This window comes from Ahaetulla prasina, chromosome 1, assembly GCF_028640845.1.
Source record: "Ahaetulla prasina isolate Xishuangbanna chromosome 1, ASM2864084v1, whole genome shotgun sequence".
Lineage (NCBI taxonomy): Eukaryota > Metazoa > Chordata > Lepidosauria > Squamata > Colubridae > Ahaetulla > Ahaetulla prasina.
In genome coordinates, this window is record NC_080539.1 from 247,633,530 (window position 1) to 247,658,828 (window position 25,299).

Here is a 25,299-nt window from a genome sequence, read left to right on the forward strand (position 1 = left end):
TAGATTTTAAAAGAATTTTGCTCCATAAAAGTCTAGATAAATAATAACACTTAGCTGATCCGGAGAAGTTAAGGAAGATGGAGTTGGTTGGTAATTGGATGGAGACATCAAAAAATATCAGGATTACATATGGTCACACATGGGGAGAATAAACATTGTGAAGTCTGGCTAATAAGGCAGACTACAAATACATGAGGCCTGAGGTCTTCCTCAAGCTGATGCCCTCCAAGCGGTTAGACAAGATTCTCATCACATCCATCACATGGACCACTGACATGCTAGAAGTTGTAGTCTAAAATAGCTGATGAATAAAATCAGACCCAAAAAGAGTAATGTATTCTCTATGATCCAGGTTGTTAAAAGATAAAGAATAAAGTATTCAGCCAATGGTAGCACTGACTGTTCTTGCTGTTGCATATCAATGTTACCAGTTTGGAGATGGTTATCTGAGTTACCAGTACTACTGGGCAATGTACAAAATTAATGAAACAAAAAATCTTAGCATTATATTTGCTGGGCAATACAATCCTATAAAATAGCATATGAGCTGACTTTAGCTGATTCAAGTAAGCTAAGTAAATTTAAACCTGCTTAACGTTTGGATAGGAGACCCTCAGAAAATCTCCAGCTGTAGACTAAACTGGAAGTGAAAAATAAGATCCCAGAAGGAAAAAAATGAACTAATTCTGTTTTCTTACCTCTAAGAAAACTACACGGAGATGCAAATCACCAAGAACTGAGCTCAGTTAGAAGGAGACACGAGGGGACAAGGACTTTAAATAACATTGATTGCACTTAAATTTCACCTCACCTTCCTATCCTACCAAGTGTTCAAATGCAATAAACACAAAGATTGTTTCAATGTTTGTTCTAGCACTATCACAAATTGAAACCTAAAGATAGTCCAGGATACTTTGAACATTTTTTTTTCTTTTGGTAGCTGCAAGAACACCAAAGTAACTTCTTTCATCTGGCATGCATACCATTATATAGACTGAAAGTGGAGCTGAATTACCTTTTCACGTTCCATCAGATCCTGTAATTGTGCAACTATAAAAGGAAGACTACAACCCAGTTGGAGACGGTTATCTGGATGGGTCAGTCTAACCGTAACTGAGGTCTTTTAAGAAAAAAAGTAAGGGGCGCGCATAAGAGCACCAGCGTGCCTGCCTACCGTTCCCGTCCTAATGTTCCCTTTGATTGTATCCAATTTGTATGGTTATTTCATGCTTATACTTATATATACTGTTGTGTTTGACAAATAAAAATTAAAAAATAAAATAAAAATAAATGTGTGGGGCATTTGTATGAGTTGTACTTCACTTCCACCAGCTGTGTACAAGTAGCTCTATTTGTAGACGCCCCCTTCTTCTTCTCCTCAACCCTTCCCATCCCAAATCCATTTGACTGTTGCTCATCTAGTGGTCTGTGGCCCTGAAAGAAGGACACAGCTGGAAGTGGATTAAATCCAGGCTGAAACTTGCTCAGAAACAGCTTGACTGAAATCAGACAGACACACTGTCTCTGATCTCAGTCTCACCAGGTTCAGTTAGTCCACAATGAGATAAAGTAAGTTCGGATCCACTTCTCTATAATGAAAGCATTTTCAAATTCATGCATTCTGGATGAAGAGCAAAAACAGATTGTGATATGCGGCTTTTAAGAAAAAGAAAAAGAAAAAGAAGGGATCCTATAGCACTAATAAATAAATAAATATTTGCGTCAGTTTTTCTGTAGATATGGTGAACTGTATTATCCCTCATTTTTGGCCAGTGACTCTCTGAAAGTTGAAGAAAGAGATGGAGGGGCTAATTCTGGCTAAAAGAAGATCAAGCCTTAAGAACAGATGCATACCAAGGCAGAATTGAGAAGATAGCAGCAGACAGTAAATGTCACATTTGCAGAGGAGCTGAAGAAACAGTAGACCATCTAAGAAGATCACACAGATTGATTACAAACAACTGGATAACAAAGGAGCAACAAGGGTGCATTGGAATATTACATTCTTAATTAAGAACATCTGCAAGAAATATTACTTACCTGACAGTTAGAACTGGTAGGATCATAAAATAGATAAAGTAGTGGAAAATGAAGAAGCTGAAGTGCTCTGGGACTTTAGAATTCAAATGGACAGACACCTGCTACATAACACCCCAGACCTAATAACTGTTGAAAAGAAAGACAAAAAAGTTTGGATAGTGGATGTGGCAGTACCTGGAGACAGAAGAATAGAAGAGAAACAAGTGGAGAAGAATTCAAAGATCTGCAAATGGAAGTAGAATGAATGCAGCAAAAGAAAGCAAAGATAGTACCAATAATGATAGACGCCTTGGTTAAAATCCCAAAATGTCTGGAGCACCACTTGAACACCCTTAGCATTGACTAAATCACTATCAGTCAATTGCAAAAGTCAGCTTTACTTGGAACAGCTCACCTCCTGCGACAATACCTTGAATACTATTAAACCACAACATCTGCCTATCCCAGATTCTTGACAAGGGCTCGATGGGTGGACAAAAATGCCAAACCCAGTCTAAACATCTGACTATGTGACCAATGATAATAATATTACTATTTATTTATTTATTTTATTTTATTTTGTCAAACATGTACAAGATAGCAGGTATAGTTATAAACATAAACACAAACAAAGGAATTAAGTACAGATAAATGGGGACAATAAAACAGGGATGGTAGGCACGCTAGTGCACTTATGCACACCCCCTTTACAGATCTCTTAGGAGTGGGGTGAGGTCCATGGTAGACAGTTTGAGGTTGAAGCTGTGAGGGTTTGAGGCTGTAACAATGGAGTCAGGTAGAACATTACAGGCATTGACCACTTTGTTGCTAAAGTCGTATTTTCTGCAATTGAGTTTGGAGCAGTTTACCTTGAGTTTGCATCTGTTGTTTGCCTGTGCATTATTCTGGTTGAAGCTGAAGAAGTTGTTAACAGGTAAGACATTGTAGCAGACAATTTTGTCTACTATGCTTAGATCAGAACGTAGGCAGCACAGTTCCAGATTGTCCAAGCCCAGAATTTCAAGCCTGCTGGCATAAGGGATTCTATTGTGAGTAGAGGAGTATGCACTATGGAATATTTTTTTCACCATGGCCTCCATGCAGTGGTGGAATTCAAATGATTTAACAACCGGTTCTCTGCCCTAATGATTTCTTCCAACAACCAGTTCACCAAACTGCTCAGAAAGTTAACAACCAGTTCTCCCGAAGTGTTGCGAACTGGCTGAATCCCACCACTGCCTCCATGTATTTACCCATGGAGTTAAGAAAAGGCATTGTTCCCCAGCCTCACCTAAGACACTTTTAGGAAGGTCATCCAGGCCTTTTTCTGACAAAGTCAGAAAAATGCAGTGCTTGTTGCCAGAAGCTTGTGCAACTGCTTCTAGAAAATTCTGGGAACTGGTAGAACAAGATGCTTGGCAAAGAAAAGTGAAATTGGAGCCTCCAAGAGTAAGCGACATTATTCACGGAATGACCTCTGTGGGGAAGAAGGAGCAGCAGAAAGACAACGCAGCTGGGATGAGAACAAAAGAAAGATGCTAAAATCTTTTCCAAATCCCAAACAAGAGGTTTGAAATCTGGAGCAGGTACAAGTTGGAACATGAAACAGACATTCAAATTAAAGCAAACAAAAAAGGTGGCACACAAATGCATTCATCAGACCTGCCCTACAGATCCCAGTGAGTCAGCTCTGAACTCTCTTAAGACACTTAATTTGTCTGTTGAAAGGAAGGCTTCCCTTAGATTAAACGTCTAGTCCAAGCTTGGTTGGACAGCCTCCCAGTTGTGTATACAATTGGCAGGCTGGATGTAATTATTTCTTCTTAATGAAAGACTTTTTTCTGGGATATGTAACCACGTAAAAGTCAATTGCCACTCCTTGTTAATATTCATTGCGCTACCAAGCTTTTGACTAAGAACTGAAACTCAATTTGTACTTAGTTTGTACTTTCAAGCTGCAGCTGGCGTCCAAAAGCACAAATTTTACAACTAGGAGTGTATCTTTTCCACTAGGCCCCAGTAGACTCCTTTTAGGGCAGTCCTATATTTACCGAGATAACACTTTCAATGCTCCTGTCAGATTGTTATGGGAAAGTGCCCTAAAAGTGCTCTATTAAAACTTATTTGAATAGAGGGACTCCCTTTACACAGTTCCCAGATGGCTCCCTGTGCTAACATTATTGTGTAACTATTCCATTTTCCTCCTTTTTTTTAAGTGGGGGAGAAGCAATGAGAGAACACAGATGGACCATCATAATATTGGATCCTATTATTTACATTTACGAGTGACACCCCCATTCATTATTTCAATGAAGCATGAGAGCTGCAAGGTAAAAGCTTGAGAAAGCCCGTTTTCCTGCAGTCCACATAATAAAAAGAGAAAGCAATACAAGGCAAGGGGGAAACTAAACTAGACCATCCAATGGCTTCAATTCAGATCTGACAATCTGCTCTGACAATCACAGTGGGGATCCTCACTTTCTTTCTGTCAGTGTGTAAGAAATTATGAGCTGGGTTAGCCATAACAAGTCAGCCAATGGGAACTGAGAGCCATGTCAGACAGCTGAGAGCCTGGGCATGGCTTAGCTTCACTAGTCTGCATATATATAATGTTTTTATTGCTTCTGTGATTATATAGATTCTGTGCTTCTGTGATTTCTGGTTCTGGCTTCTTCTGCATGGGTATTGTATACACGCATCATGCTTTATATTATTGTATATAAACAAGTTTCTTCTATAAATTAATCCTGCTGAATTATTTACTTGCGTGCTGGTTGGATGGCTACAAACTCTAACATTTTCTTTGTACTTCCTTTATAACAGGGGACCAGGTTTCAAGGAGCTGAGGGAAAAACCTACTAGCATTGCCAAAAGGGGAAAAAAATCTTTTCCTGTCCCCATCCAAACAGCATCTACGATGGGTCAACATCTTGCAGCAAGCACACACTTCTGTTAAGAACAATTCAAGTCTACTTTTCAGAAGAAGCACATTGTTGGGGTACACCACTAACCCCCCAACCTTTTGGGCCCCAGGGGCCGGTTCTCTGGAGAGATATTTTTCCGTGGACCAGAGGGGAGTGGTTTTGTGTGCTGCCTGCATCCCATGGATGGGCTTGTTTGCGCAGCCCAGTTACTGGCATGCTGCAGACCTGTGCTGGTCCATGGACTAGGAGTTGGGGACCCCTGGGGTATACAATGTAACATTTACCAAGTGCAAGGTTTAGGTTTAACTATTTGGTCTGAATTTGACTAGATTATATGGAAATCATGCATATGTATGGAGACACTGAGAGCAGAGTTGTGGTTAGTTCCATGAAATGGAACTGACAAACAAGTGAACCTTATGTCCCAAAGGTGCTTTTTCAGGAGGCAACTGGACTTCCTTATTTTTTCTTTTGAAGACATTTCACTTCTCATCCAAGAAGCTTCTTCAGCTCTGACAGAACAGGGGGGAATAGAAGAATTTATTTTTCTTTTGAACATATCTTTTCTTTTATGTACACTGAGAGCATATGCACCAAGACAAATTCTTTGGGTGTCCAATCACACTTGGCCAATAAAAAATTCTATTCTATTCTATTTATACTGTCCTGTCAGAGCTGAAGAAGTTTCTTAGATGAGAAGCGAAACGTCAAAAGAAAAAAACAAAAAAGTCCAGTTGAAAAAACACCTTTGGGACAACCATGACCTGGATGACTGAAAATCTCTAGAGACTTTAAGTGAACCTCATATTGCTACATGAAGATCAAATATATTTTATGCAAATTAAAGTCAGGGACCATCCACAAGAGGATTAGTGCAATTGATCTGTTTCTTTGGACACATTGCCAGCGTAATAAACTAAAAGATTTTATTAGCCCTAGCTTCCTTTGTGAAGGTTAACTTTACTTGATTTGTGTGCTTTTGAGCTTTCCATGGAAATGTCAGAGCTTCTAGTGTTGGCAGTTTATAGCTTTTGAAGATCTGCTTTATATTTTTCCTCCTGGGAATTACTGTGTATTTCTGCCTTGATTATAGCAGCTGATTCTAACTCATAAACACCCCTCAATTAAATCTGTAGCATATGTGGTTTCTGCACCCACTAAAATCTATTCCCAGTAGAGTATTTTACCCTTTAGTTCAGGAGATTTGCTCTCAAGCTGGAATCTTTAACCCACCTCTATATTTTAGCTTTCATTATCTATTAGTGAGTTTTCTTTTCTTATTCATAATAACCAAGGAGTAATATATAAAATAAACATCTTCAGTAGGATTGGTATCTCTTTATTGGCACAGCTTTACATGGGAAACGCAACTTTTCAAGCATTGCTGAGCTCATCAGAAACTAAAAAATGGGGACTAGAGCTCAATTTCAAAACTAATTAAAACAATGCAAGACTTCAGTCACTGTGGGCAGGATGCTGATTAACTTAATGCTTAATCTTGCTGAAGTCAATAGAGTGTAAAAGCCAATCGTTGAGCATATTTTCAGAGGAGGAAACCATGAGAATATGTTCAGAAGAAGCAGATGGAAAAGGATAGAATGAAAATTCTGCCTTCATCATCATCATGTTACAGATTCACCGTTTTTCTTTTCAAAACATGTCGATATAAGTAGTCCTCAACGTACAGCCACAATTGAGCCAAACATTTCTGTTGCTAAGCACGACAGTTTTGCCCCATTTTATATGGTCTTTCTTGCCATAAGCGAATCACCGCCATTATTAAGTTAGTATCACAGTTGTTAGATGAATCTGGCTTCCCCATTGACTTTGATGCTCAGAAGGTCACAAAAGGTGATCACATGACCCTGGGACATGGCAACTGTCATAAATATCAACCAGTTACCAAGCATCTGAATTTTGATTATGTGACCATGGGGATGCAGCAATGGTTATAAGTATGAAAAATAATCATTAGTCACTTTTTGCAGTGCCATTGTAACTTCAAACTAAACAAATGGTTGTAAGTCAAGGACTATCTCGACTTACCAGCTGCCGGCGGTTTGCCAGCTGCCAGCAGTTTGGCAGTTCGATTCTCACCAGCTCAAGGTTGACACAGCCTTCCCTCCTTCGAGGTGAGTAAAATGGGGACCCAGATTGTTGGGGGCAATATGCTGACTCTGTAAACCGCTTAGAGAGGGCTGTAAAAGCACTGTGAAGTAGTATATAAGTCTAAGTGCTATTGCTATCTATATTTTTCTTCTGTTAACAACCAAGCTAAACCTTCTTTTCCATGCTATGACTAAATCTATATATTATAAACAAGGCTATCCCTTAAGTTTTTTTTTTATTAAATGAGGCTGGATTTGAAAACACTGTACAAGATATTTAGAAGAAGGAGCAAGCATTACATTTACTACTTCAGACAGTATCTCTTGTCACAACCAATTTAGGATCAGAAATGAGAATGAGACTATGATCTGGACATCATTTCAGTTCAATTTCATAAGGCTGCAGGCAGGCAAAACATTTAGAATTGTAGATTGAGTCACGGCAACTGGACTAATTTTACTAACTTTACCTGGGTGACTGAGAATTTTTTATCAACATTCAAACTGTACATTTTTAGACTCTTGTGCTATTGATACAAAGCAGTACATTCAAAAAAACAAAACTCTCCCTTTGGAAAAGAAGGCAGGAAGGTAGAAAGGAAGACAGAAATATGTTGTTTTAAAATAAACTAATCCTACAATCTATAAAAATAATGTAGGTTTATTATTTTTCTTGATGCACTAACAGCAAGAGCATTTTTTAAAGGCAAAGTACATCAAACTTCCAGCAGCCAACGTTTCCTATATTTTGATTTAATAAAACTCAATATTTGCAACTTGTTGTACATTTAAATTCCAGTTTTGGAAAATCTAATTTTAACAGCATATTTAGGCCTCGAACTCTAATTCAAAAGCCAGGTACAGTTGGTTGGTGTTATCAATGTACAGGCATTAATGAACTGGCCTTTTTATTTATTTATTTATAAGATTTATATGGCTGCCCATTCGCTCCCAGTGACTCTGGATGGCTTACAAACAATAAAAAACCCAACATAAAAGACTAAACAACAGTAACCTCCTGGCAGGTATAGCTTGTGGTGCATGCAAACAGTTAAAAACTAAGCAGACTTCCTGTTAACTCAATTGCTCTGAAGATAGCGCTGGAGTAAAATCCTAGCAATCTTTGGCCATTTCATAGCGGGAGAGCCACATAACCCTGAAGACCAGAAGTTCATCCCCCGATTTAAAACAACCAATTCTGACTTCTTTTAAAACAAACATATACTGTGAAGTACTCTGTTATTCAAAAACATGACGGAGTGAATTACAGAACAAGATTATCTACTAACAAGAAGGTTACCTTGAGTTGGCCTAGGGCAGGAGTCAAAATATTAAGCATGTTATTAGCATGCATCAAAGCAAAAGTTAATGTTTTTCTAATGGGTAACAATTATTATCTTGTAGCTTTCAGGAACCTGGCTGAGCTATTCTGGTCTTTAAACAACTACCTTTCCTATAAAAATAGTACATCCAATAGCTTTGTGTTATGCCTCCTACTAGACAAAGCTGCATTTAGCTTATTATAAGGACGGCATGCTCCCATTTTTATCAGCTTGATATAGTTAAGCAATCCTGCGTAGTTCAAGTAACCTATGTTAATCCTGTTAAATGCAAAAAAATCTAAAAAGCAAAAAAGGACTGAAATTAACAAGTTTTTTCATTTTCCTTTATGCATAAGGAAATTTGTTTCCACAATTTATGCTTCATCCACTTTTGACACTCCTAATAGTTAATTGGATTCAAAGATGGGTTACAACAGGAGACCTCAACCAACTCTTGTATTCATGACATCCACTGCTGTATTCAGTATAACTTCAGGGTTACGTCCATATCCATGGACTATGGTGTGCTTAAATGTATCTAACAGTCTCCTTTAGAAACAATACTAAGAGAGAACAAGTACAAAATCCTTGTTCTTTTTGGTTGCAGAATCTACTTCAAATTTCCTTCAAGGACTAGCAAAATTTAACTGCCATGCCTGCAGCCGGTCCATGGAGGATGAATAGGAAGGTTCTTTACATATTTCATGCAATCGTGCAACATTACATGTTGCCTCCATCTGTTGTCTCAATCTGCATTGACAGAGGTATGTGGTATGCTGATAAATGGCCTGTATTTTCTGCCCCTGCACCTGGCTTCAGGTTACAGGACCAATTGTTAACCAATTCAAATCCTTCTTGTCAGTAAAAAGATGGTGAACAGGACACCAATATCCAACTAAGACAATGTCAGCTCAAGACTGAGAAATCTAGGGTTTTTCATTAAGTGAGAACAAATATGTAAATGGGCACTCTATGGAGGGACTGATAGAATGCAATATTTAAGACTCATATAATTTCCTAAAATAAAAATATAGCTACTGTGTGTTGTGTTATGTATATTATATTTATTGCATAGTATAGTGTTGTTGTGTTACATTATCTTATAATATTATGTTATATTATATTATATATTGTATTATACAGGTAGTCCTTGGCTTACAACAGTTCATTTAGTGACTATTCAAAGTTACAATGGCACTGAAAAAAGTGACTTAGGATTTAGTTTTTCATATTTATGACTGTTGCAGCATCCCCATGGTCAGTGGTGGTTGTTACTGATTCGCCCCAGTTCGGGCGAACCGGTAGAGGCAGTGACGGGAGGCTCCACTTAGCCACCTGGTGTCATCAAAAACGCTCTGCGCATGAGCAGAAGCACCGTGCACTCACAAAGCGAGCAAGCACATCCGCACGCTCCCAATAACAAACCGGTAGTGAAGATAATTGAAACCCATTACTGTTCACGGTCATGTGATTTACATTCGGATGCTGGTCAACTTTCTCACATTTATGACTGTTGCATGTCCTGGGGTCATGTGATCCCCTTTTGCAACATTCTGACAATCAAAGTCAATGGGAAAGCCAGATTTACTTAACAACCATATTACTAACTTAAGAATTGCAGTGCTTCACTTAACAAACATGGTGAGAAAAGTCATAAAATGAAGCAAAACTCACTTAACAAATTTTTCACTTAACAGCGTAAATTTTGGGCTCAATTGTGGTCATAAGTTGAGGACTACCTATATATTAGATTATATATTTTATTGTAATATTATATCTAATATTACATTACATTATATTAACTACATCTATAAAGCAACTGATAATTTATCAAGCTATTTTTGCTAGACTTGTCAAATAGGGAAAAATTTCCTTAGGGAAATTTTTATTTTATTTTTTGCTTCCAAGGATTTTTTTTATTTGGTCTCTCCCTATCCCTTTGAAAAGTCATTTGTGTGATTATGATCTCACATGGCTGCAAATTGCATATGAATGAAATAGACACATGGCTAGAGAAGATCAAATCACCTGGGGAATTCTCATGTGAAATGACACCTGGTGCCACCTCCCTCCTCAAACTATGCAAACTATACCCAGAAGTGCTCACCTAACAACAACAAAAAAGTAGCTTCTATGCAGCTGAAGGGAAATAAAAATTCAACAGATCAACATTACAGAAGCTATTTTAGTTCTGAACAAGGGGTAGAACTGAGAACTTCCTCAAATTTCCAGTTCTTTCTTTTGTGGTGCCAAACAACTCCCAACATGCTGTGCCTTGGCACTAAGAAAGTATTTTGAATCTAAGAATATATTTATATTCCCACAGCCAGTCCTTGACCACACTTGTCACATCATGTCATAAAAATTAAGTCAACTTCATTATCAAAGTTCACAACATGGTTCTAATTTTATTATTTAGTGCAAAATAAATGTCTTTTCATCTTCAGCAAGGAAAATAACGCATTTTCAAAACTTCAAAGCATCTTCAATCATCGCTGTCACTTCCAGAATCACTTAACTGGAGATCATTCCCTAAAACCAAAACAGCAAGTTACACCATAGTAAAGAAGCGTTAGCAATCAAACCCAACATCACAAGCTGAATCTGGACTATGCTTTTCACTCTATATGTTGCTTTTCTTTTTACAAATAAAGGCACAGGGCTTCTAATCACTAATTGTGATCTCTAATTGTGTCTTTTAATCCTAACACATAGGATCCACCAGGCTTTCAATAGCTTTCAACATTACTCCACCTTGTTAACTTGTCAATTAAAATAAAGGCCAGCTTTTAGAATAGAATAGAATAAAATAGGATTTTTATTGGCCAAGTGTGATTGGACACACAAGGAATTTGTTTTGGTGCATATGCTCTCAGTGTACATAAAAGGAAAGATACCTTTTTGAGAGGGAAAGTATCTAATTACAACTGATAGCAATTTAGCCTTCACAAAAAGTATGAGGAATGGAACTACAGTATCACATGTAATAGAATGGACAATTGCATTAATAATTTATAAATAACTGTCCTTGTCATAGCGCTGTTTGGTGGGTGGCAATATTAGTAAAATACTAATTAGGAGAAGCAATTTAGAGGTTCTTTTCTTATATGTGGGTCAGTTGAGAAAGAAAGGGTAGCTGGCCAGAAATATAGGTGTACTTAATAATGAGCAAGATTACAAACTAAAAGAGAAAACTTATGAAAATATATAGTAATATTTGAGGAGAAAGGTTCAGAAAATCATATATATTCCAGATAATTTACAGCTTTTATGCAACTTTATAAATTTAGATCAGATTCAGATATCCACCTTCTGACACTGTACAATTCTGTCCTAACAAGGTAACCAGAAGCAGAATTAATTGTATTCAGTGTGGTTTAATGTTTAAACTTTAAAATAGTAACATTTTAGATATCTTTAAAGACACTACCATTTTTATCATAAGTGTAGACATGAGAAGTATAATTTGCAAATAATATGTTCCACCCAAGGACATAAATGAAATTTCATGCAATTCTATTTATTTCAATACAAAGAAGAAGAAAAAAGAATTCTTTCTAGAAAGATTTCAATAGCAAGTTGTGACATAAAATCAATAAGATTGAAGGGTCATCAGTTCTGTATATTGGCTATGAATACTTGAGCCAGAAGCAATTTGAAACATGTTTTTTTTTACTTAAAATTTGCCCCATATACATTAAGGACACATTTAATACATTTCTTTGCCCTAGAAGCAAAATATAAACTATGCTTTAAATAAAAGAAGCATTTAAGTATAGAAATGTGGGGTAATTAATGCTAAAAATTAACTGTTTCTTTCAAATTTCTCATATTATGTTTAATTATATAATATTTATGTAGAAAGTTAAAGAATAGTAAGCTGGCTTACTATTCCACAAAAGGCAATACTGCATATAAGTTATCAACAATTCTACTTCATCAACCTTTTGGTGTTAACAGAGCCCAAACAAAATGCCAAATGATACAATTATTTTGTTCAAATTTCTAGCCATTCAATCATTCTCTCATGCTCTCCCAGTTATTCATCATAGCATTAAGCATGTTCTGTCCTCTTAGGCTGTTTTCTCACCTATTTGGGATGTAAAGTAAACATATAGTGCTTATCCTACCTAAATCAAAACCTTGCTGTTTCTCACTGGGTTTTCTGTCAATTCCATCACTAAAAGCTTTTAAAAATAGTTTTTCAGGTGATCCAGGAAATGACCATATATAAGAAGAGAAGAGAAGAGAAGAGAAGAGAAGAGAAGAGAAGAGAAGAGAAGAGAAGAGAAGAGAAGAGAAGAGAAGAGAGAATTTTTTATTGCCCAAGTATGATTGGACACACAAGGAATTTGTCTTGGTGCATATGCTCTCGATGTACATAAAAGAAAAGATATGTTCGTCCAGAATCATATACAACACTTAATGCTGGTTTAACTTTTGCTTTATTATATTTTTTGCCTTATCAAATTCATATTGAGGGTCCATTTGGTCAAGTGGTTAAGGCACCAGCCTAGAAAGTGGGAAACCATGAGTTTTAGTCCCGCCTTAGTTATGAAAGCCAGTTGGGTGACCTTGGGCCAATCATCCTCTATCAGCCCAATTTACCTCACAAGTAGTTGAGGAAAATATATTCCAGTAAACTGAACTAAACTTGTTGATAGAGTGAAATGTTTTAAGGCAGCCAGTTTTCTTTTCAAAATTTAATTTTGTCAATGTTCAAAGTATCAAGATTTTCTTATTATTAAAAAAGTCTCAAGGACATAGTAAAATTAAATGAATTGTCAGGAAAATAAATAACTCTTTATTAGTATCAATTGTTATATAATCCAAGACGTATGTATAGAGAACACTGGCAATAGTGTAACTGAATAAAAATACAATACACAGATACACACAGATTAGCACAAGCTAAACAAATGATTGGTTGCATCATTTTTGGCTGGCTTTGACAGCTAAGCTACAATTTATGTTCCCAATGGTCCTGATTATATATGATATCCCAGAATCAAGCAGGAAAAATTCTTTGCTCTATTTTTGGATCAGGAAAATGCAGTAGGAGTCTACCATTTACCTATGATGTGTCAATCAATGTGCTTGTATTTTAATTAAAATCTTCCATTTTGGGAACTGTATATAAAAAAACAATTGCCCTATAATTCTAAAATCATTTATACTTCCTATCTATCTAGTTGCTTTGCTTTAGGTTGTGATAAAGGCTGATAAGGTAAAAGAAAAAAAATGTCATGTCTTATATACAAATCAGTTCTTAGCAAAGCAGCCCTGGAAATAAAATAAACATAAACATAAACATAAACTGCAGTGAAATGTGAACTATACTGCAGACATCATTTCTGAAATTTATGAATGCTTCTAGACAAAAAAAATTAAAACCCCAAGTCCTGAAACCAGTCATAGGTGATATTATCTGTGCTGAATTGTTTTTACCCATAGTCTTTCATTTGGCATAATGAGAGGTCAATGTAACTTCTATCCCACCTTCTAATCCAAACTGCTGTTGTGTAACTTAAATCTGTGCCTGGAAAGTTGTAACTAACAGCATGTGGTTTCCTCATGTCCAAGTCTATCATAGCATGCTTTGTTTCATTACTTACTCAGTGTATTCATCAAACGGCCGCTGCTCTCTTGACTTCTGCGATATCCAATATCCACATCTGGGAATGCCTGTTGGGCTACTGTCATCATGGGATGTGGTGGCTGCAGTTGTGGCATTGACAAGGGAAGCGATAACTTTGATCCTTCTTCTTCTGAATCACTAGAGCTGTTTTCACTACTTGATGAAGCGGATGAACTCTTTGATTCCGATGAACTATCAGAGCTGCTCATTTGCTCTATGACTTTAGCTTCTGCTTTTAGCTCTGAAAAACATGATGTAAAAAAGGAAACAAAGAAAATGTAAGACAAAGGCACACGTAATCACAAAGATCTGTGTGATGGGAGATCATTAATTATATGGTACAGAGGGATGCCGTGGCTCAGTGGCTAAGTCGCTGAGCTTGTCGATCAAAAGGTTGGCAGTTCAGCAATTCAGAATCTCTAATGCCGCATAACAGGGTGAGCTCCCGTTTCTTGTCCCAGCTTTTGCCAACCTAGCAGTTCAAAAGCACGTAAAAAATGCAAGTAGAAAAATAGGGACCACCTTTGGTGGGAAGGTAACAGCATTCCGTGCACCTTTGGCGTTTAGCCATGCCAGCCACATGACACAGAGATGTCTTCGGACAGCACTGGCTCTTCGGCTTTGAAACAGAGATGAGCACTGCCCCCTAGAGTAGGGAACAACTAGCACATATGTGCGAGGGGAACCTTTACCTTTACCTTTACAGAGGTTAGAATTGGATCAGATACTCCCAAAGCTGAAATCTCTACTCAAAAAAAATAGATAAAAAGAGAAAATACAAGTTCTGAAAAAGGAAGAAAAACTCCAAATATATAAGGAGGCTTTCTGAAGCAGAGCTCAATATGTTTTATGTTTTTCCTTAAGGAGACTTGTCAATAATTAATTTCAATTCTGGCCTCTGCACAAAACTGATACTGATTATTCACAAATGCTGTTGGAAAAAACCCTGGCAAAGGGTCCCCAAACCTCTCTTTATTTGAGCAATCTTGAATATTGATGTAAAGCCCTGAGGAGCCAATACAAAATATGTATGAATAAACCTGCTTCATCATTGTTTTTTAAAGTGATAGCAGCAGAAACAACATGGCAAAACGTCCCATCCCTCTATAGCTCATTAGGCAATAATTATTAGAGTTTAATCAAATGACTGTAACAATTACAGCTGCTGTTCTTAGTAGATCTACCTCAGTGGTGGGATTCAAATTTTTTTACTACCGGTTCTGTGGGCGTGGCTTGGTGGGTGTAGCAGGGAAAGGATACTGTAAACTCTCCATTCCCACCCCACTTCAGGAGAAGGTTACTGCAAAACCCTCATTTCCTCCCGATCAGGTGGGACTCGGGAGGCAGAGAATAGATGGGGAGGGGCCAGTCAGAGGTGGTATTTACCAGTTCTCTGAACTATTCAAAATTTCCCGCTACCGGTTCTCCAGAACTGGTCAGAACCTGCTGAATACTAACTCTGATCTACCTGCACTGGGAAGGGCCAAACTGACTGGGAAAAATAAATCCTGTCGATCATGTTCACTGTAGATCAACTTTTAACAAGATGGCACAATAGCAAACAAAACCCTATTCTAGGTTAGCAATATTCTGAGCAGGCTTCATAGATCAAATTGATTCAATCTTATTAAGGATGAAGCAAAGTAAGGATTGATTGAATCACAGGTTCCAAAGGTTATGAGAATGCACTTATACCATAATTTGTTAATAGCATATTTACTTTGCTTTTCACTTTGGCATATCAGACAACAGAATCATAATATTCAATAAAATAATAAAATAGCAATATATAAAACAAAATAAAAGCATAGAACAGTATCAGCTTAAAAGCAGGTATGTCAACATTTAAATGACTTATGTCCTCCGTATGTCACAGAAACTAATCTGTAGGCTTTAAAGAAATGTTATTACTTTTTCTTTAAATGCTTCTTTTACTTTTTTTTAAAAATTTTTACTTATTAAATATATATACTGCTTGCTATAAAAGTCGCTGTGGGCAGTTTACAATAGAATAAAATCAAAATTATAAAAACATTACAATTAACCAGGATTAGATAAAGACTAAAAATCAGACGCACAAACAAGTACAGAGGTAGAATCTCCTGTTACTCCACCAACCACTTCCAGCATGGTACAACCTATCAGAGCCCCATTCGAACCCATAGAGCCAAGTTTTAAGGCCCCTCTGGCGTCAAGGTCAGGGGCCACAGCAGAAAAGGCTCTTCTTCCAGACACCGCCAGCCAAAATATGTTGACAGATGGGGACCGATTGGATTTTTTATTCCAATCAAAACTGCGCTGATTATTTCAATAATTATATTTGCATTTTGGAATTCAAAAAGTACTACTTCTGTATCAAAATCCAGCAAGTTGAGATCTTCAGAAGTTCCCCCATAGAGGCCAGCAGTTCTATGCAACTCTTATTCCGGCTACAGCTAATGTTTGAAATACTATTTGCCATGCAATAATTTCAGTCTTGAGCCAAAGCCAGACTAAACTCTAATGAATGCAAAGCAACAGCAGTATTATACTGTATGGGATTTGCAGATAAACTTCAGGCCAATCTCACTCAGATTCTAGGCAGACTATGTTAAGCCTCCCTTCACAACAATGGCTGGTTTAAATCCCCATCCTGACTTTAGGATTTCAAGGAAACTACAACATCACAATTATTCCTTTAATACTAAAGAGTAAAAGTGGTTGAAGAAGGATCAGAGACATTCATTTTTTTCTCTATGACAATGTATGTCTGTCTGTCTGTCTGTCTGTCTGTCTGTCTGTCTGTCTGTCTATCTATCTATCTATCTATCTATCTATCTATCTATCTATCTATCTATCTATCTATCTATCTATCACAATCTCACCAAAGATCAGCACCAAACAATTCAGCATTAGCAGCAAAAGATCTTGAATTTTACATGTGTGCACAGCCTTTTACTTAGTTTAGGCAGTTTCTGTCAGGTTGCCTTCCAGATTATTTTTTAATTCATTAAAGAATACTTTTTTGCTATCTGATTTTATTAAACGGAGTCCATTTCACTTATGCCCTGACCAGAACCAGCCATCCACGGTAACGCAAAACAAATCTCTTGCCATTTCTATCCACCACACCCCACTTCTGGAAGATCCTTCCCTGCTGGGTAATTGTCAGATTGGCAGGATGCTGGGCAACCTCTTTGGAACTGTGTGACTCAGGAAAAAAGCATTCTTAAACAAAGCATTCAACCTTAGAAAAGAAACTCTCAATTTTAATGTAATCTTAAACACCCTCCCCTGCAGCAAGTGGGTACTTTTTTAAAGCAGCTATTGAGGAAACTAAATGACAAGATTTTCCAGTCAGAGTTGAGTCACAAAAGAAACACCTGCCTGTATGCTTTCCCCCACTCCCCTGGGTATTCAAGGACTTTGCCTGAGAAGAATGCCCTGGCCCTCGGTACAACAAGCTTTTATTTTTTTAACATTAATTTACCACCCAACCAAGTTCTTCCTAGTCATTTGCCATGGTTTTTAGCTGGAAGCTTATTCTATCTTACTTTACATAGTATGTAAAGTAAGTATGACATTCCTACTATTACTAACGGAAGGAAGGGAAAAAAATGGCTTGACTTCCAAGCCATTCAAAGGAGCAAAATTCATATTCAGTATGATCCAAATTTTGTTGAAAAGCAGCATCCACAGAAAATGGTACCCGAGATCTAGACAACCGCATGGTATCTATGCAAAATCTTAGTGAAAATAAAACGATAATCTAATAGAAGGGAAAAACTTTCAGTGGGATTGGTTCGCCACACAAAAGAGACATGCTGTTGGCCCCATCAATTGGGCAATTTGGGCACATTACATTATGGGTGTCGGCACTCATGCTTTTGGCATATGAAGAGAAAAAGGATAGCCATCACTGACTTAGCCCATTGTTTTTCTATGGTGGATGCTGAAGAGTGAAATTTCTTATGCACAGTAAACGTGGAAATCAAATAGGCAATGGTAAATTCCATGGCTTTCATTATTTCTGGTCCACTATATCACTCTGCTAGATTTGCAAAATGTCTTTCTATGCACTTAAAAAAACAAGCTGTCTCATGGATACTACAGGGAGTATCCTCTGAAATCTAAAAGTGTTGTGCCTGCCAAATCTTTGCTCATTAAAGGGATTGGCAAAGTAGAAACAAACCTCAATTCTGAGGTTTATTCACAATAATATATTCTATATAGTGCAGCACCTGGATGCCCTGGGCAGATCCTGAAAAGCTAGACAGGATCAGACCTGGTTAGCTCCTGGATACTCCATAGGAAATCTTGGGACTGTTCACTAGACTGAGAAATAAAAAAATATATATTTAAAAAATCATGGGAAACAATTTTTGTAAGTCTGCCAGGAAAACTATATGAATAAACTATGTCACGGGTGTCAAACTCACTGCATCATGTTGCCACCACTTGCACCACATGACATTTTTCTCTTTGCGGAGCTGGGATGGGCGTGGCCTGCACATAATGCATCCGGCCCGCTGGCCGCCAGTTTGATACCCCTGAACTATGTAATCTTATGTAATACCTGAGTTTAAGTCAAAGAAATCATTTCCATTTTTAAATTATTTGATCAAGACAAGAATAATTTAAAAGGCAATACATCTGGATTCTAGTATTTCAATGCAGGTAGTCCTCTATTTACGACCACAATTTACGTTGCTAAATGAGAAATTTAAGTGAGTTTTGCCCCATTTTACAACTTTTGTGTTTTTACGACTTCACATTTGTTAAGTGAAGCACTGCAGTTATGGTTAGTAATATCGTTGTTAAGTGAATCTGGCTTTCCCATTGACTTTGCTTGTCAGAAGTTGACAAAAAATGATCACATGACCCCAGGATGCTACAGCCATCATAAATATGAACCAGCTGTCAAGCATCTGAATGTAAATCACATGACCATGGGATGCTGCAATGGTCATCATAATTGTGAAAAATGGTCATGTCACTTTTTCAGTGCCTTCAAATGGTCACTAAATGAAATAAGTCAAGGACTACCTGTATATGGGTATGAGATATAGATATATAGAGATATAGATAGATAGATAGATAGATAGATAGATAGATAGATAGATAGATAGATAGATAGATAGATAGATACAGATAGATATAGATATATAGATAATATATATAAAACCTCAGAAATATATATATATATTTATATATATAAAACCTCAGATATATATATATATATATATATATATATATATATATATATATATATATATATATATATATATATATATATATATATATAAAACCTCAGAAAACAGATCTATAGATATATATATAGTTATATAACACCTTTCTCTACATACAAGTAAACCTAACAAGACAGCAAATTAAATTGAAAGATAGGTTAAAAACCTTCCCATGTTATATATTATTCTGCATACAGGCAGAATCCGTTGTGACTACATAATCATATGAATCCCAGCTGAATCGGAAGCTACCACCCCACCCCAACTAACTTACCTTCTCAAGAACAATTTAAGCAAAGAATTTCAGTCTCCAAGTCTTCGAGTTACAGAGTCACTTCAAAATCAATGTCTCAAGGTATATAGCTATAATTTACCTCTTTCAATATCATCCATAGGAGAAGGTGGAGACACCTTTTCTTTTGGTGGTGAAGATTTGTGGTTGTTTGGCATCTTATTGGTGTGTTTCATTAGCTGCTGCTGGTGGTGCTCAATACGAGACTGCACCTTGCTGCTGCCTTCACCTCTGCATCAGATCATCAAAAAAATACATATAAACATTGAAAAACATGTAATAGTTTGTTTTTCCAACACTTTTTAAAGAATATACAAAATACACAAACTTCTGAGACACAGATAAATATAATGTCTGCTACCCAGGATAGAGTTGTTACAGCCTAGTTTCATGTTTCATGAACATGTGCTAAAGTTTTTATTAAAAGAAACAAGTCTAAACTTGCTCATTCTACAGGAAAATAGTTAAATTTGTTCCAGTACTCAATATTAAAGAGATAGAGTATGCTCAGAAATGGGGTTAAAGAAAACAAATAGGAGTTGTCCAAAGACAGAAGAGAATGAAAAAAAAAGATTCCCATTTCTCATTGAAATCTTCCAAAATAAATATCTTACATTTCAATAGCCAGTATACAAGTGATATGAACATGCAGTAGAGTACAAGAAAAAGAAAATTAGAAGAGCTTTGAATCTCCATGCTCTCTCCTCTGTTTGGCATACAGTAAAGGATATCTGAAAGCTGCTGCTACAGCTTTCAGTTTCAATTAATCATAGTTTAAATTTACATTTAAATTTACATCTGAATCATAAGCTACGGTTGAAATTAAAATCCAAGCAGAAGTGACAGTTTTTACATTGCACTTCCTGCTTATGCTGAAAAATGGGGAAGGGAACACATATGAGGCCAAAGCTTATCAGAAATTTTATCCCAAAGCAACTACCACATTTTAAGAAGGAACAACTTAGCTATTTTTTTCTACCCACCTGGTTTTCTTCACTGTGATATTGCTACTAAGTTTCTCTAGTCTACATTCGCCAGTGTCATGGTTAATTATTAAGATGCATTCTTTTTGATATGGCTTCTTGGAACCCTTGAAAACTGTTACTGGTGGAGTAGAGCCCTATTTTAAATCAGAAAAAAATTACTAGTATCACTACAGGGGGTTTTTCTCTCTCTTCGGGCAGAGCTCTGTATTTTATAATAAAAAGCGCTCACATTTCACACATAGCCTCAAGAGTCTCTATTTCATTGTAAAAATGAAAAAGGGAAGCCTAATTTAGGATTCACGTTTCATAATGAAATTACAATTTTCAGGTTTTTCACGGAACACTGAATTCAGTCCAGCCCATTTAATTCCGGGCCTTTGTTTATTATATAACCACAAAGATATTCATTCCATCTGCTTAATTAACATCCCTCCCCAGTTATGAAAAAGCAAATGTATGTTTCCATCAGCAACTGCAAGCCATTACTGTCATGAATTATTCCCTTTCCTTTTTTTTAAACTGTTGAATTTTCTATCAAAATTATAGTGCAACAAACAACTTTTGAAAATACTAGTTTGCTTCAAGATTACATACTGCAATTTTACAGTTCTGTTCTATCATAGAAGAGTAACTATGGGTGTTTTCTAACTTACTGTTTAAGTATTTTGATAGTATTTTGAAATCTTAACAGAACTGAAGATGAACCTCCCTCATCAAAGGGACTATTATAAATTCTCAGGAAATCAATCTCAGTCTGCTTCATATGTCACAAATAAACACAAATCATATCATGTTGTGAGGGGTCCTTGGTGCTTTCTGAGCTTGCTTGTTTTCTTGCAGACAGTTCATTACCCAAAATAGGTAACATCATCAGTACCAAACGCCCTGAGCTACAAATATTCTCATTTATCATGTCATGTTGTGCCTGCTACCTGGTCTTCCCCACCTGGCCAAACAAACCAGGAAACTCCACACTTAACAAGGAGAAATGTAAGTAATATTTGTTCTTGACTTATGAAGAGGAACAAGCTAGGAGAATTAGGTAACACATGCTTGCCTGCTTTTTGAGAAGTTCTGACTGGTAGGGAACAAGACTGGGAGTAATTGCACAATTTGCCACTACACCTTTCCTTAATTTGACTGTCTAAAAGTTGAAGGTTTCTGGCTTATCAAAAAAACAAAAAAAAAAACAGTAAAATTTGCTTAGCACATCTGAGCAATGGAGTCAGACTAAAAAAAATAAGGAAAATAAAGGAAAAGGTATTATTTTTAGCTAAAGAATCAGAGGAAAGATCCATTAGAAACTGAGAAGTAAACAATTAAAAGAAAAAAACATATTACAAAAATACAGAATAAATTTTTCAATAAAAGATAACCTGCCTATGTTTGACATTAGCAAAAGCTGTAAACCATGGGGGAGCTTTTCTAATCAGAAACGAAAAGGCATATACATTAAAAAGTTGAGTTTTTAAAGACATCAATATAGATTCTGCATCTCAGGATCAGATTCAGAAATAGAAATTTGGTGAAAATAGAAAGAACCTTTGCAATCAAAATAACCAGAAATTAGATATTCCTTTAATGTGGACAAGAGACTGGACAATGATTTATGTATTTATTTTGTATTAGCATTTATTTACATTCTTATATATCTACTTCAGCTCTGTTATCCTGTTGTCATTAATCACTTTTGTGCAGTTATTACAAAGATACTTCTAAACTGGTAGAATGCAAGAATCACATGCAGCCAGTATCTGCTGCAGAACACAGATCCTCGTAGTAAACATATAAAATACAAATTTTAAGACTGCAGCTTCCGTTATGCTACAGTTCAGTAGCATCTTGAAAGTTATCAATCCCCTAATATAATAGCCCATCTGCACAGTCTACCTTGATAATTACATTTTTCATGCACTTACATAAACACTTAAGATATAGCTATTCCCTTTTAAGGAATACAAAAATATTACCTCAATATTTGGCAACATTACTGTTACCTGTTCACCTTTACCAACTTCAAGGTCTCCTTCACAAGATGTATCAATTGATGCAGGTTTGAAGTCATCTGAATAAAATCATAAATATTTTTGATTTCATAAATATTGATCAACTTACAAGATAAATAGAAAAGTTACATTATTCAATAGAAATCTTTTCTACCAGTAGCTTATCTGTCTTGTTTAGTCTTATTCTAATCCACTACTTATTATAAATTAATAATTACCGTAAGTTCGTATACCACTCAATTCCTAGTGCCTGGGCTGTTTACCAATGGCTAAAAAAAATAAAACAAAAAAAGCCCAACATAGAACAAAATAGAAGATGGCAGAGATAACAAACCTTCATGGCAACAATGAAAAAGAAGAAAAGGGGGTTCAATCATGCTCAACAAAGGCCTGGGCAAACAGCCAGGTCTTTAGGGCCCTTTGAAACTTGAGGTGTGTGTGTGTATCTATGCATTCAAACCTCAGGGAGAACTTCACTCCAGAGGGCAGGCACTGCTACAGAGGAGGTACTATTTTTTTGGATTTCTAAGCAGCACTCTTTTACAAAAACATGTCACTCTATTTTAAACAGATCTCCATTTCTAACGTTCAACAGAAAATAAAGAACTAACATTCGGAAAGAAAAAAAGAAAAAAAGAAATATTTCAAGTTTCAAACCCAAATAATGCCTCAGCATTCCTACACCCAAATAACATAGGAGTTACAATTTTGGTAATACGTATTCCTATCCAGTGGAATTAATCACTGCTCTAATCCAAACTATAGCTCTCCAAAGGTATATTGATTAGGGTACTATCCAATACATATACAGGGCTTTAAATTATGGAAAGGCAATCTCAAGACATTAGATGTCATGTTTATCTTTTGCTAAGTAATATTGTGCGCACCTTAATGAGCTGAAGAAATATTTTACTCTATTTCATATTTGTATTTTATAAGATTAAAAAGTTACAAACCTACTTTGTTTACTTCCAGGATGTTGTTGCATTTTTTTTATCTAAACATGTCAAATGTGCCCTTGATCCTGTTAACTTGTCCTGTTAATTATTGACACTGCAGAGTGCTTAAGCTTTAAATAAATGTATCCCCAGCTTTCAAATTGCAAGCCCTTAACCTTACAAGCTAAAAGCTTAGCAGATCTATTCTAAAGTAAATATAAATCTTTAGGTTACAATTCTGTAACAATGACAGTTACCATAAATATAACAGGATCCACTGCCAAATACACTTGCCCTATATTGTACAAAATACGCTGTGACACCCCAAAATACATACAAGCATTCTAAAAACTGGATCTTTTCCATCTATACTATGAATAGAAAAATAAGATTTGGGTAGTGATAACTGTTTATATTCCTCTCTTAGCTGAATTTGAAATGTTTAAAAGCACATAGCGAAAGTAGAGCACTTATATAAACAAAACAATTTTTAAGAATCCAATTCAAAATACAGTTCTACATCCCAGATATTTATACCTGAAATATGCTCCCACCTATAAAAGCTCACCTAGCCAGGAACTATTATTCAACACTTGTCTTCTATGACAGATAGGGAGGCGGTTGGGCAACTTCTGGAAATCCAGCTTATTTCTCAAAGCTTTCTCACCCACCTCCCGCAGGCCACACCACAATCTCTCCAATTTAAGTTTCCCTGCCAATCACCTCCCAGTCCACTTCACCAGGTTCCCCTTACCTTAACAGTTTTTCAAAATGTTCTTCCCTTAAAAAAAAGCAGAGGGCCTCTTAAACCGACTAAGCAGAAAAGTCACAGAACAAAACTGATACATACGTTTAATCCCCTTATGACATGGGAGCTTTCCTACCACTCCTACTTTAGTCGATACCTGAACCAAGGAGAGATCGCTCTGCTTTTATAATTACACCCCTTGAACCTGGCTCTTTCCCCTTGATTCTCCTGCAGGAAAAGCAGCCTGGGTCTGAGTTTTGCTTCACCATCTAAAACAAATCCACACCCTCAACCTGTGTGTGTGTGTGTATATAAATCCACACCCTCAACATATAAAATATTAATATATGTTATATGTGTGTATGTGTGTGTGTATAACACACACACACACATATACTCTGTGTATTGGTTGAGGGCGGGGGTTTGTATGTACTGTATACACTATACACACACACACACACACACACACACATACATATACTACTGTTCTCCGTCGAAAGACTCCCCACTTCTAAAACGTCCGCAGGGGTACAATTTAGGCTTTCGGGCTAAAAACCACCAGGGTTAACAACGGGTTCTGAAAAATGCGATTCCCTTGGCACAGATTTTGAGTCTCAGTCCCCGAAGTTTACACACACACACACACCCCATACAGCCTTCTTTTGTCGGTCTCTTGCCTTACGGGTTGACTTTAACAGTTCCCACTGTTAAAGAGGTTCCCACTGCTCCTAAGCCGGAGCTCACTCGCGGAGCCTTCCCAGCAAGCCTCAACTTTTCCTCCGCCGCCGCCGCCCCTTTTCCCCGCCTGCTTCCCCCCACCCAGTTAAAGCTCCCGCTTCGGACTCACAGCGCAAGGTGTGGAAGGCGCAGCGCGGCTGCTTCTCGAAACTCTCGCCCAGCAACAGGACGCGCTCCTTGCTGTCGAAGAGAGCCCGGGCCGAGCCGTTCATCCCGAGAGCCCGAGAGCTTCCCGCTTCCTTCCTCTCTCGCTCGCCTCCTCTCTCCAACAGCTGCTTCCACTGCCCTGGTACATCTCTCGCGCTTGCCAGTGGGGGAAAGGGGGCGGGGCTGCCTAGCTAGGCCACGCCCT

At 37.0% G+C, this 25,299-nt stretch overlaps 1 protein-coding gene across 2 annotated transcripts; it reads right to left on the reverse strand.

The window, feature by feature from the left end:
* Positions 1–10,752: 10,752 nt before the first annotated feature.
* On the reverse strand, positions 10,753–25,260 carry EAF2 (ELL associated factor 2). 2 transcript variants are annotated; one of them, XM_058195413.1, is made up of 6 exons: positions 25,057–25,260; positions 22,488–22,582; positions 20,515–20,651; positions 19,614–19,762; positions 13,989–14,252; positions 10,753–10,905 (listed from the first exon to the last, which is right to left on the reverse strand). In XM_058195413.1, the coding sequence occupies exons 1-6, from the start codon at positions 25,157–25,159 to the stop codon at positions 10,859–10,861; spliced, it is 795 nt and encodes a 264-aa protein (XP_058051396.1). In that variant the 5' UTR covers positions 25,160–25,260; the 3' UTR covers positions 10,753–10,858. The 2 variants fall into 2 exon arrangements, with proteins under 2 accessions (XP_058051396.1, XP_058051405.1); XM_058195422.1 differs by lacking the exon at positions 20,515–20,651 and having other exon boundaries at positions 25,057–25,101.
* Positions 25,261–25,299: the final 39 nt, after the last annotated feature.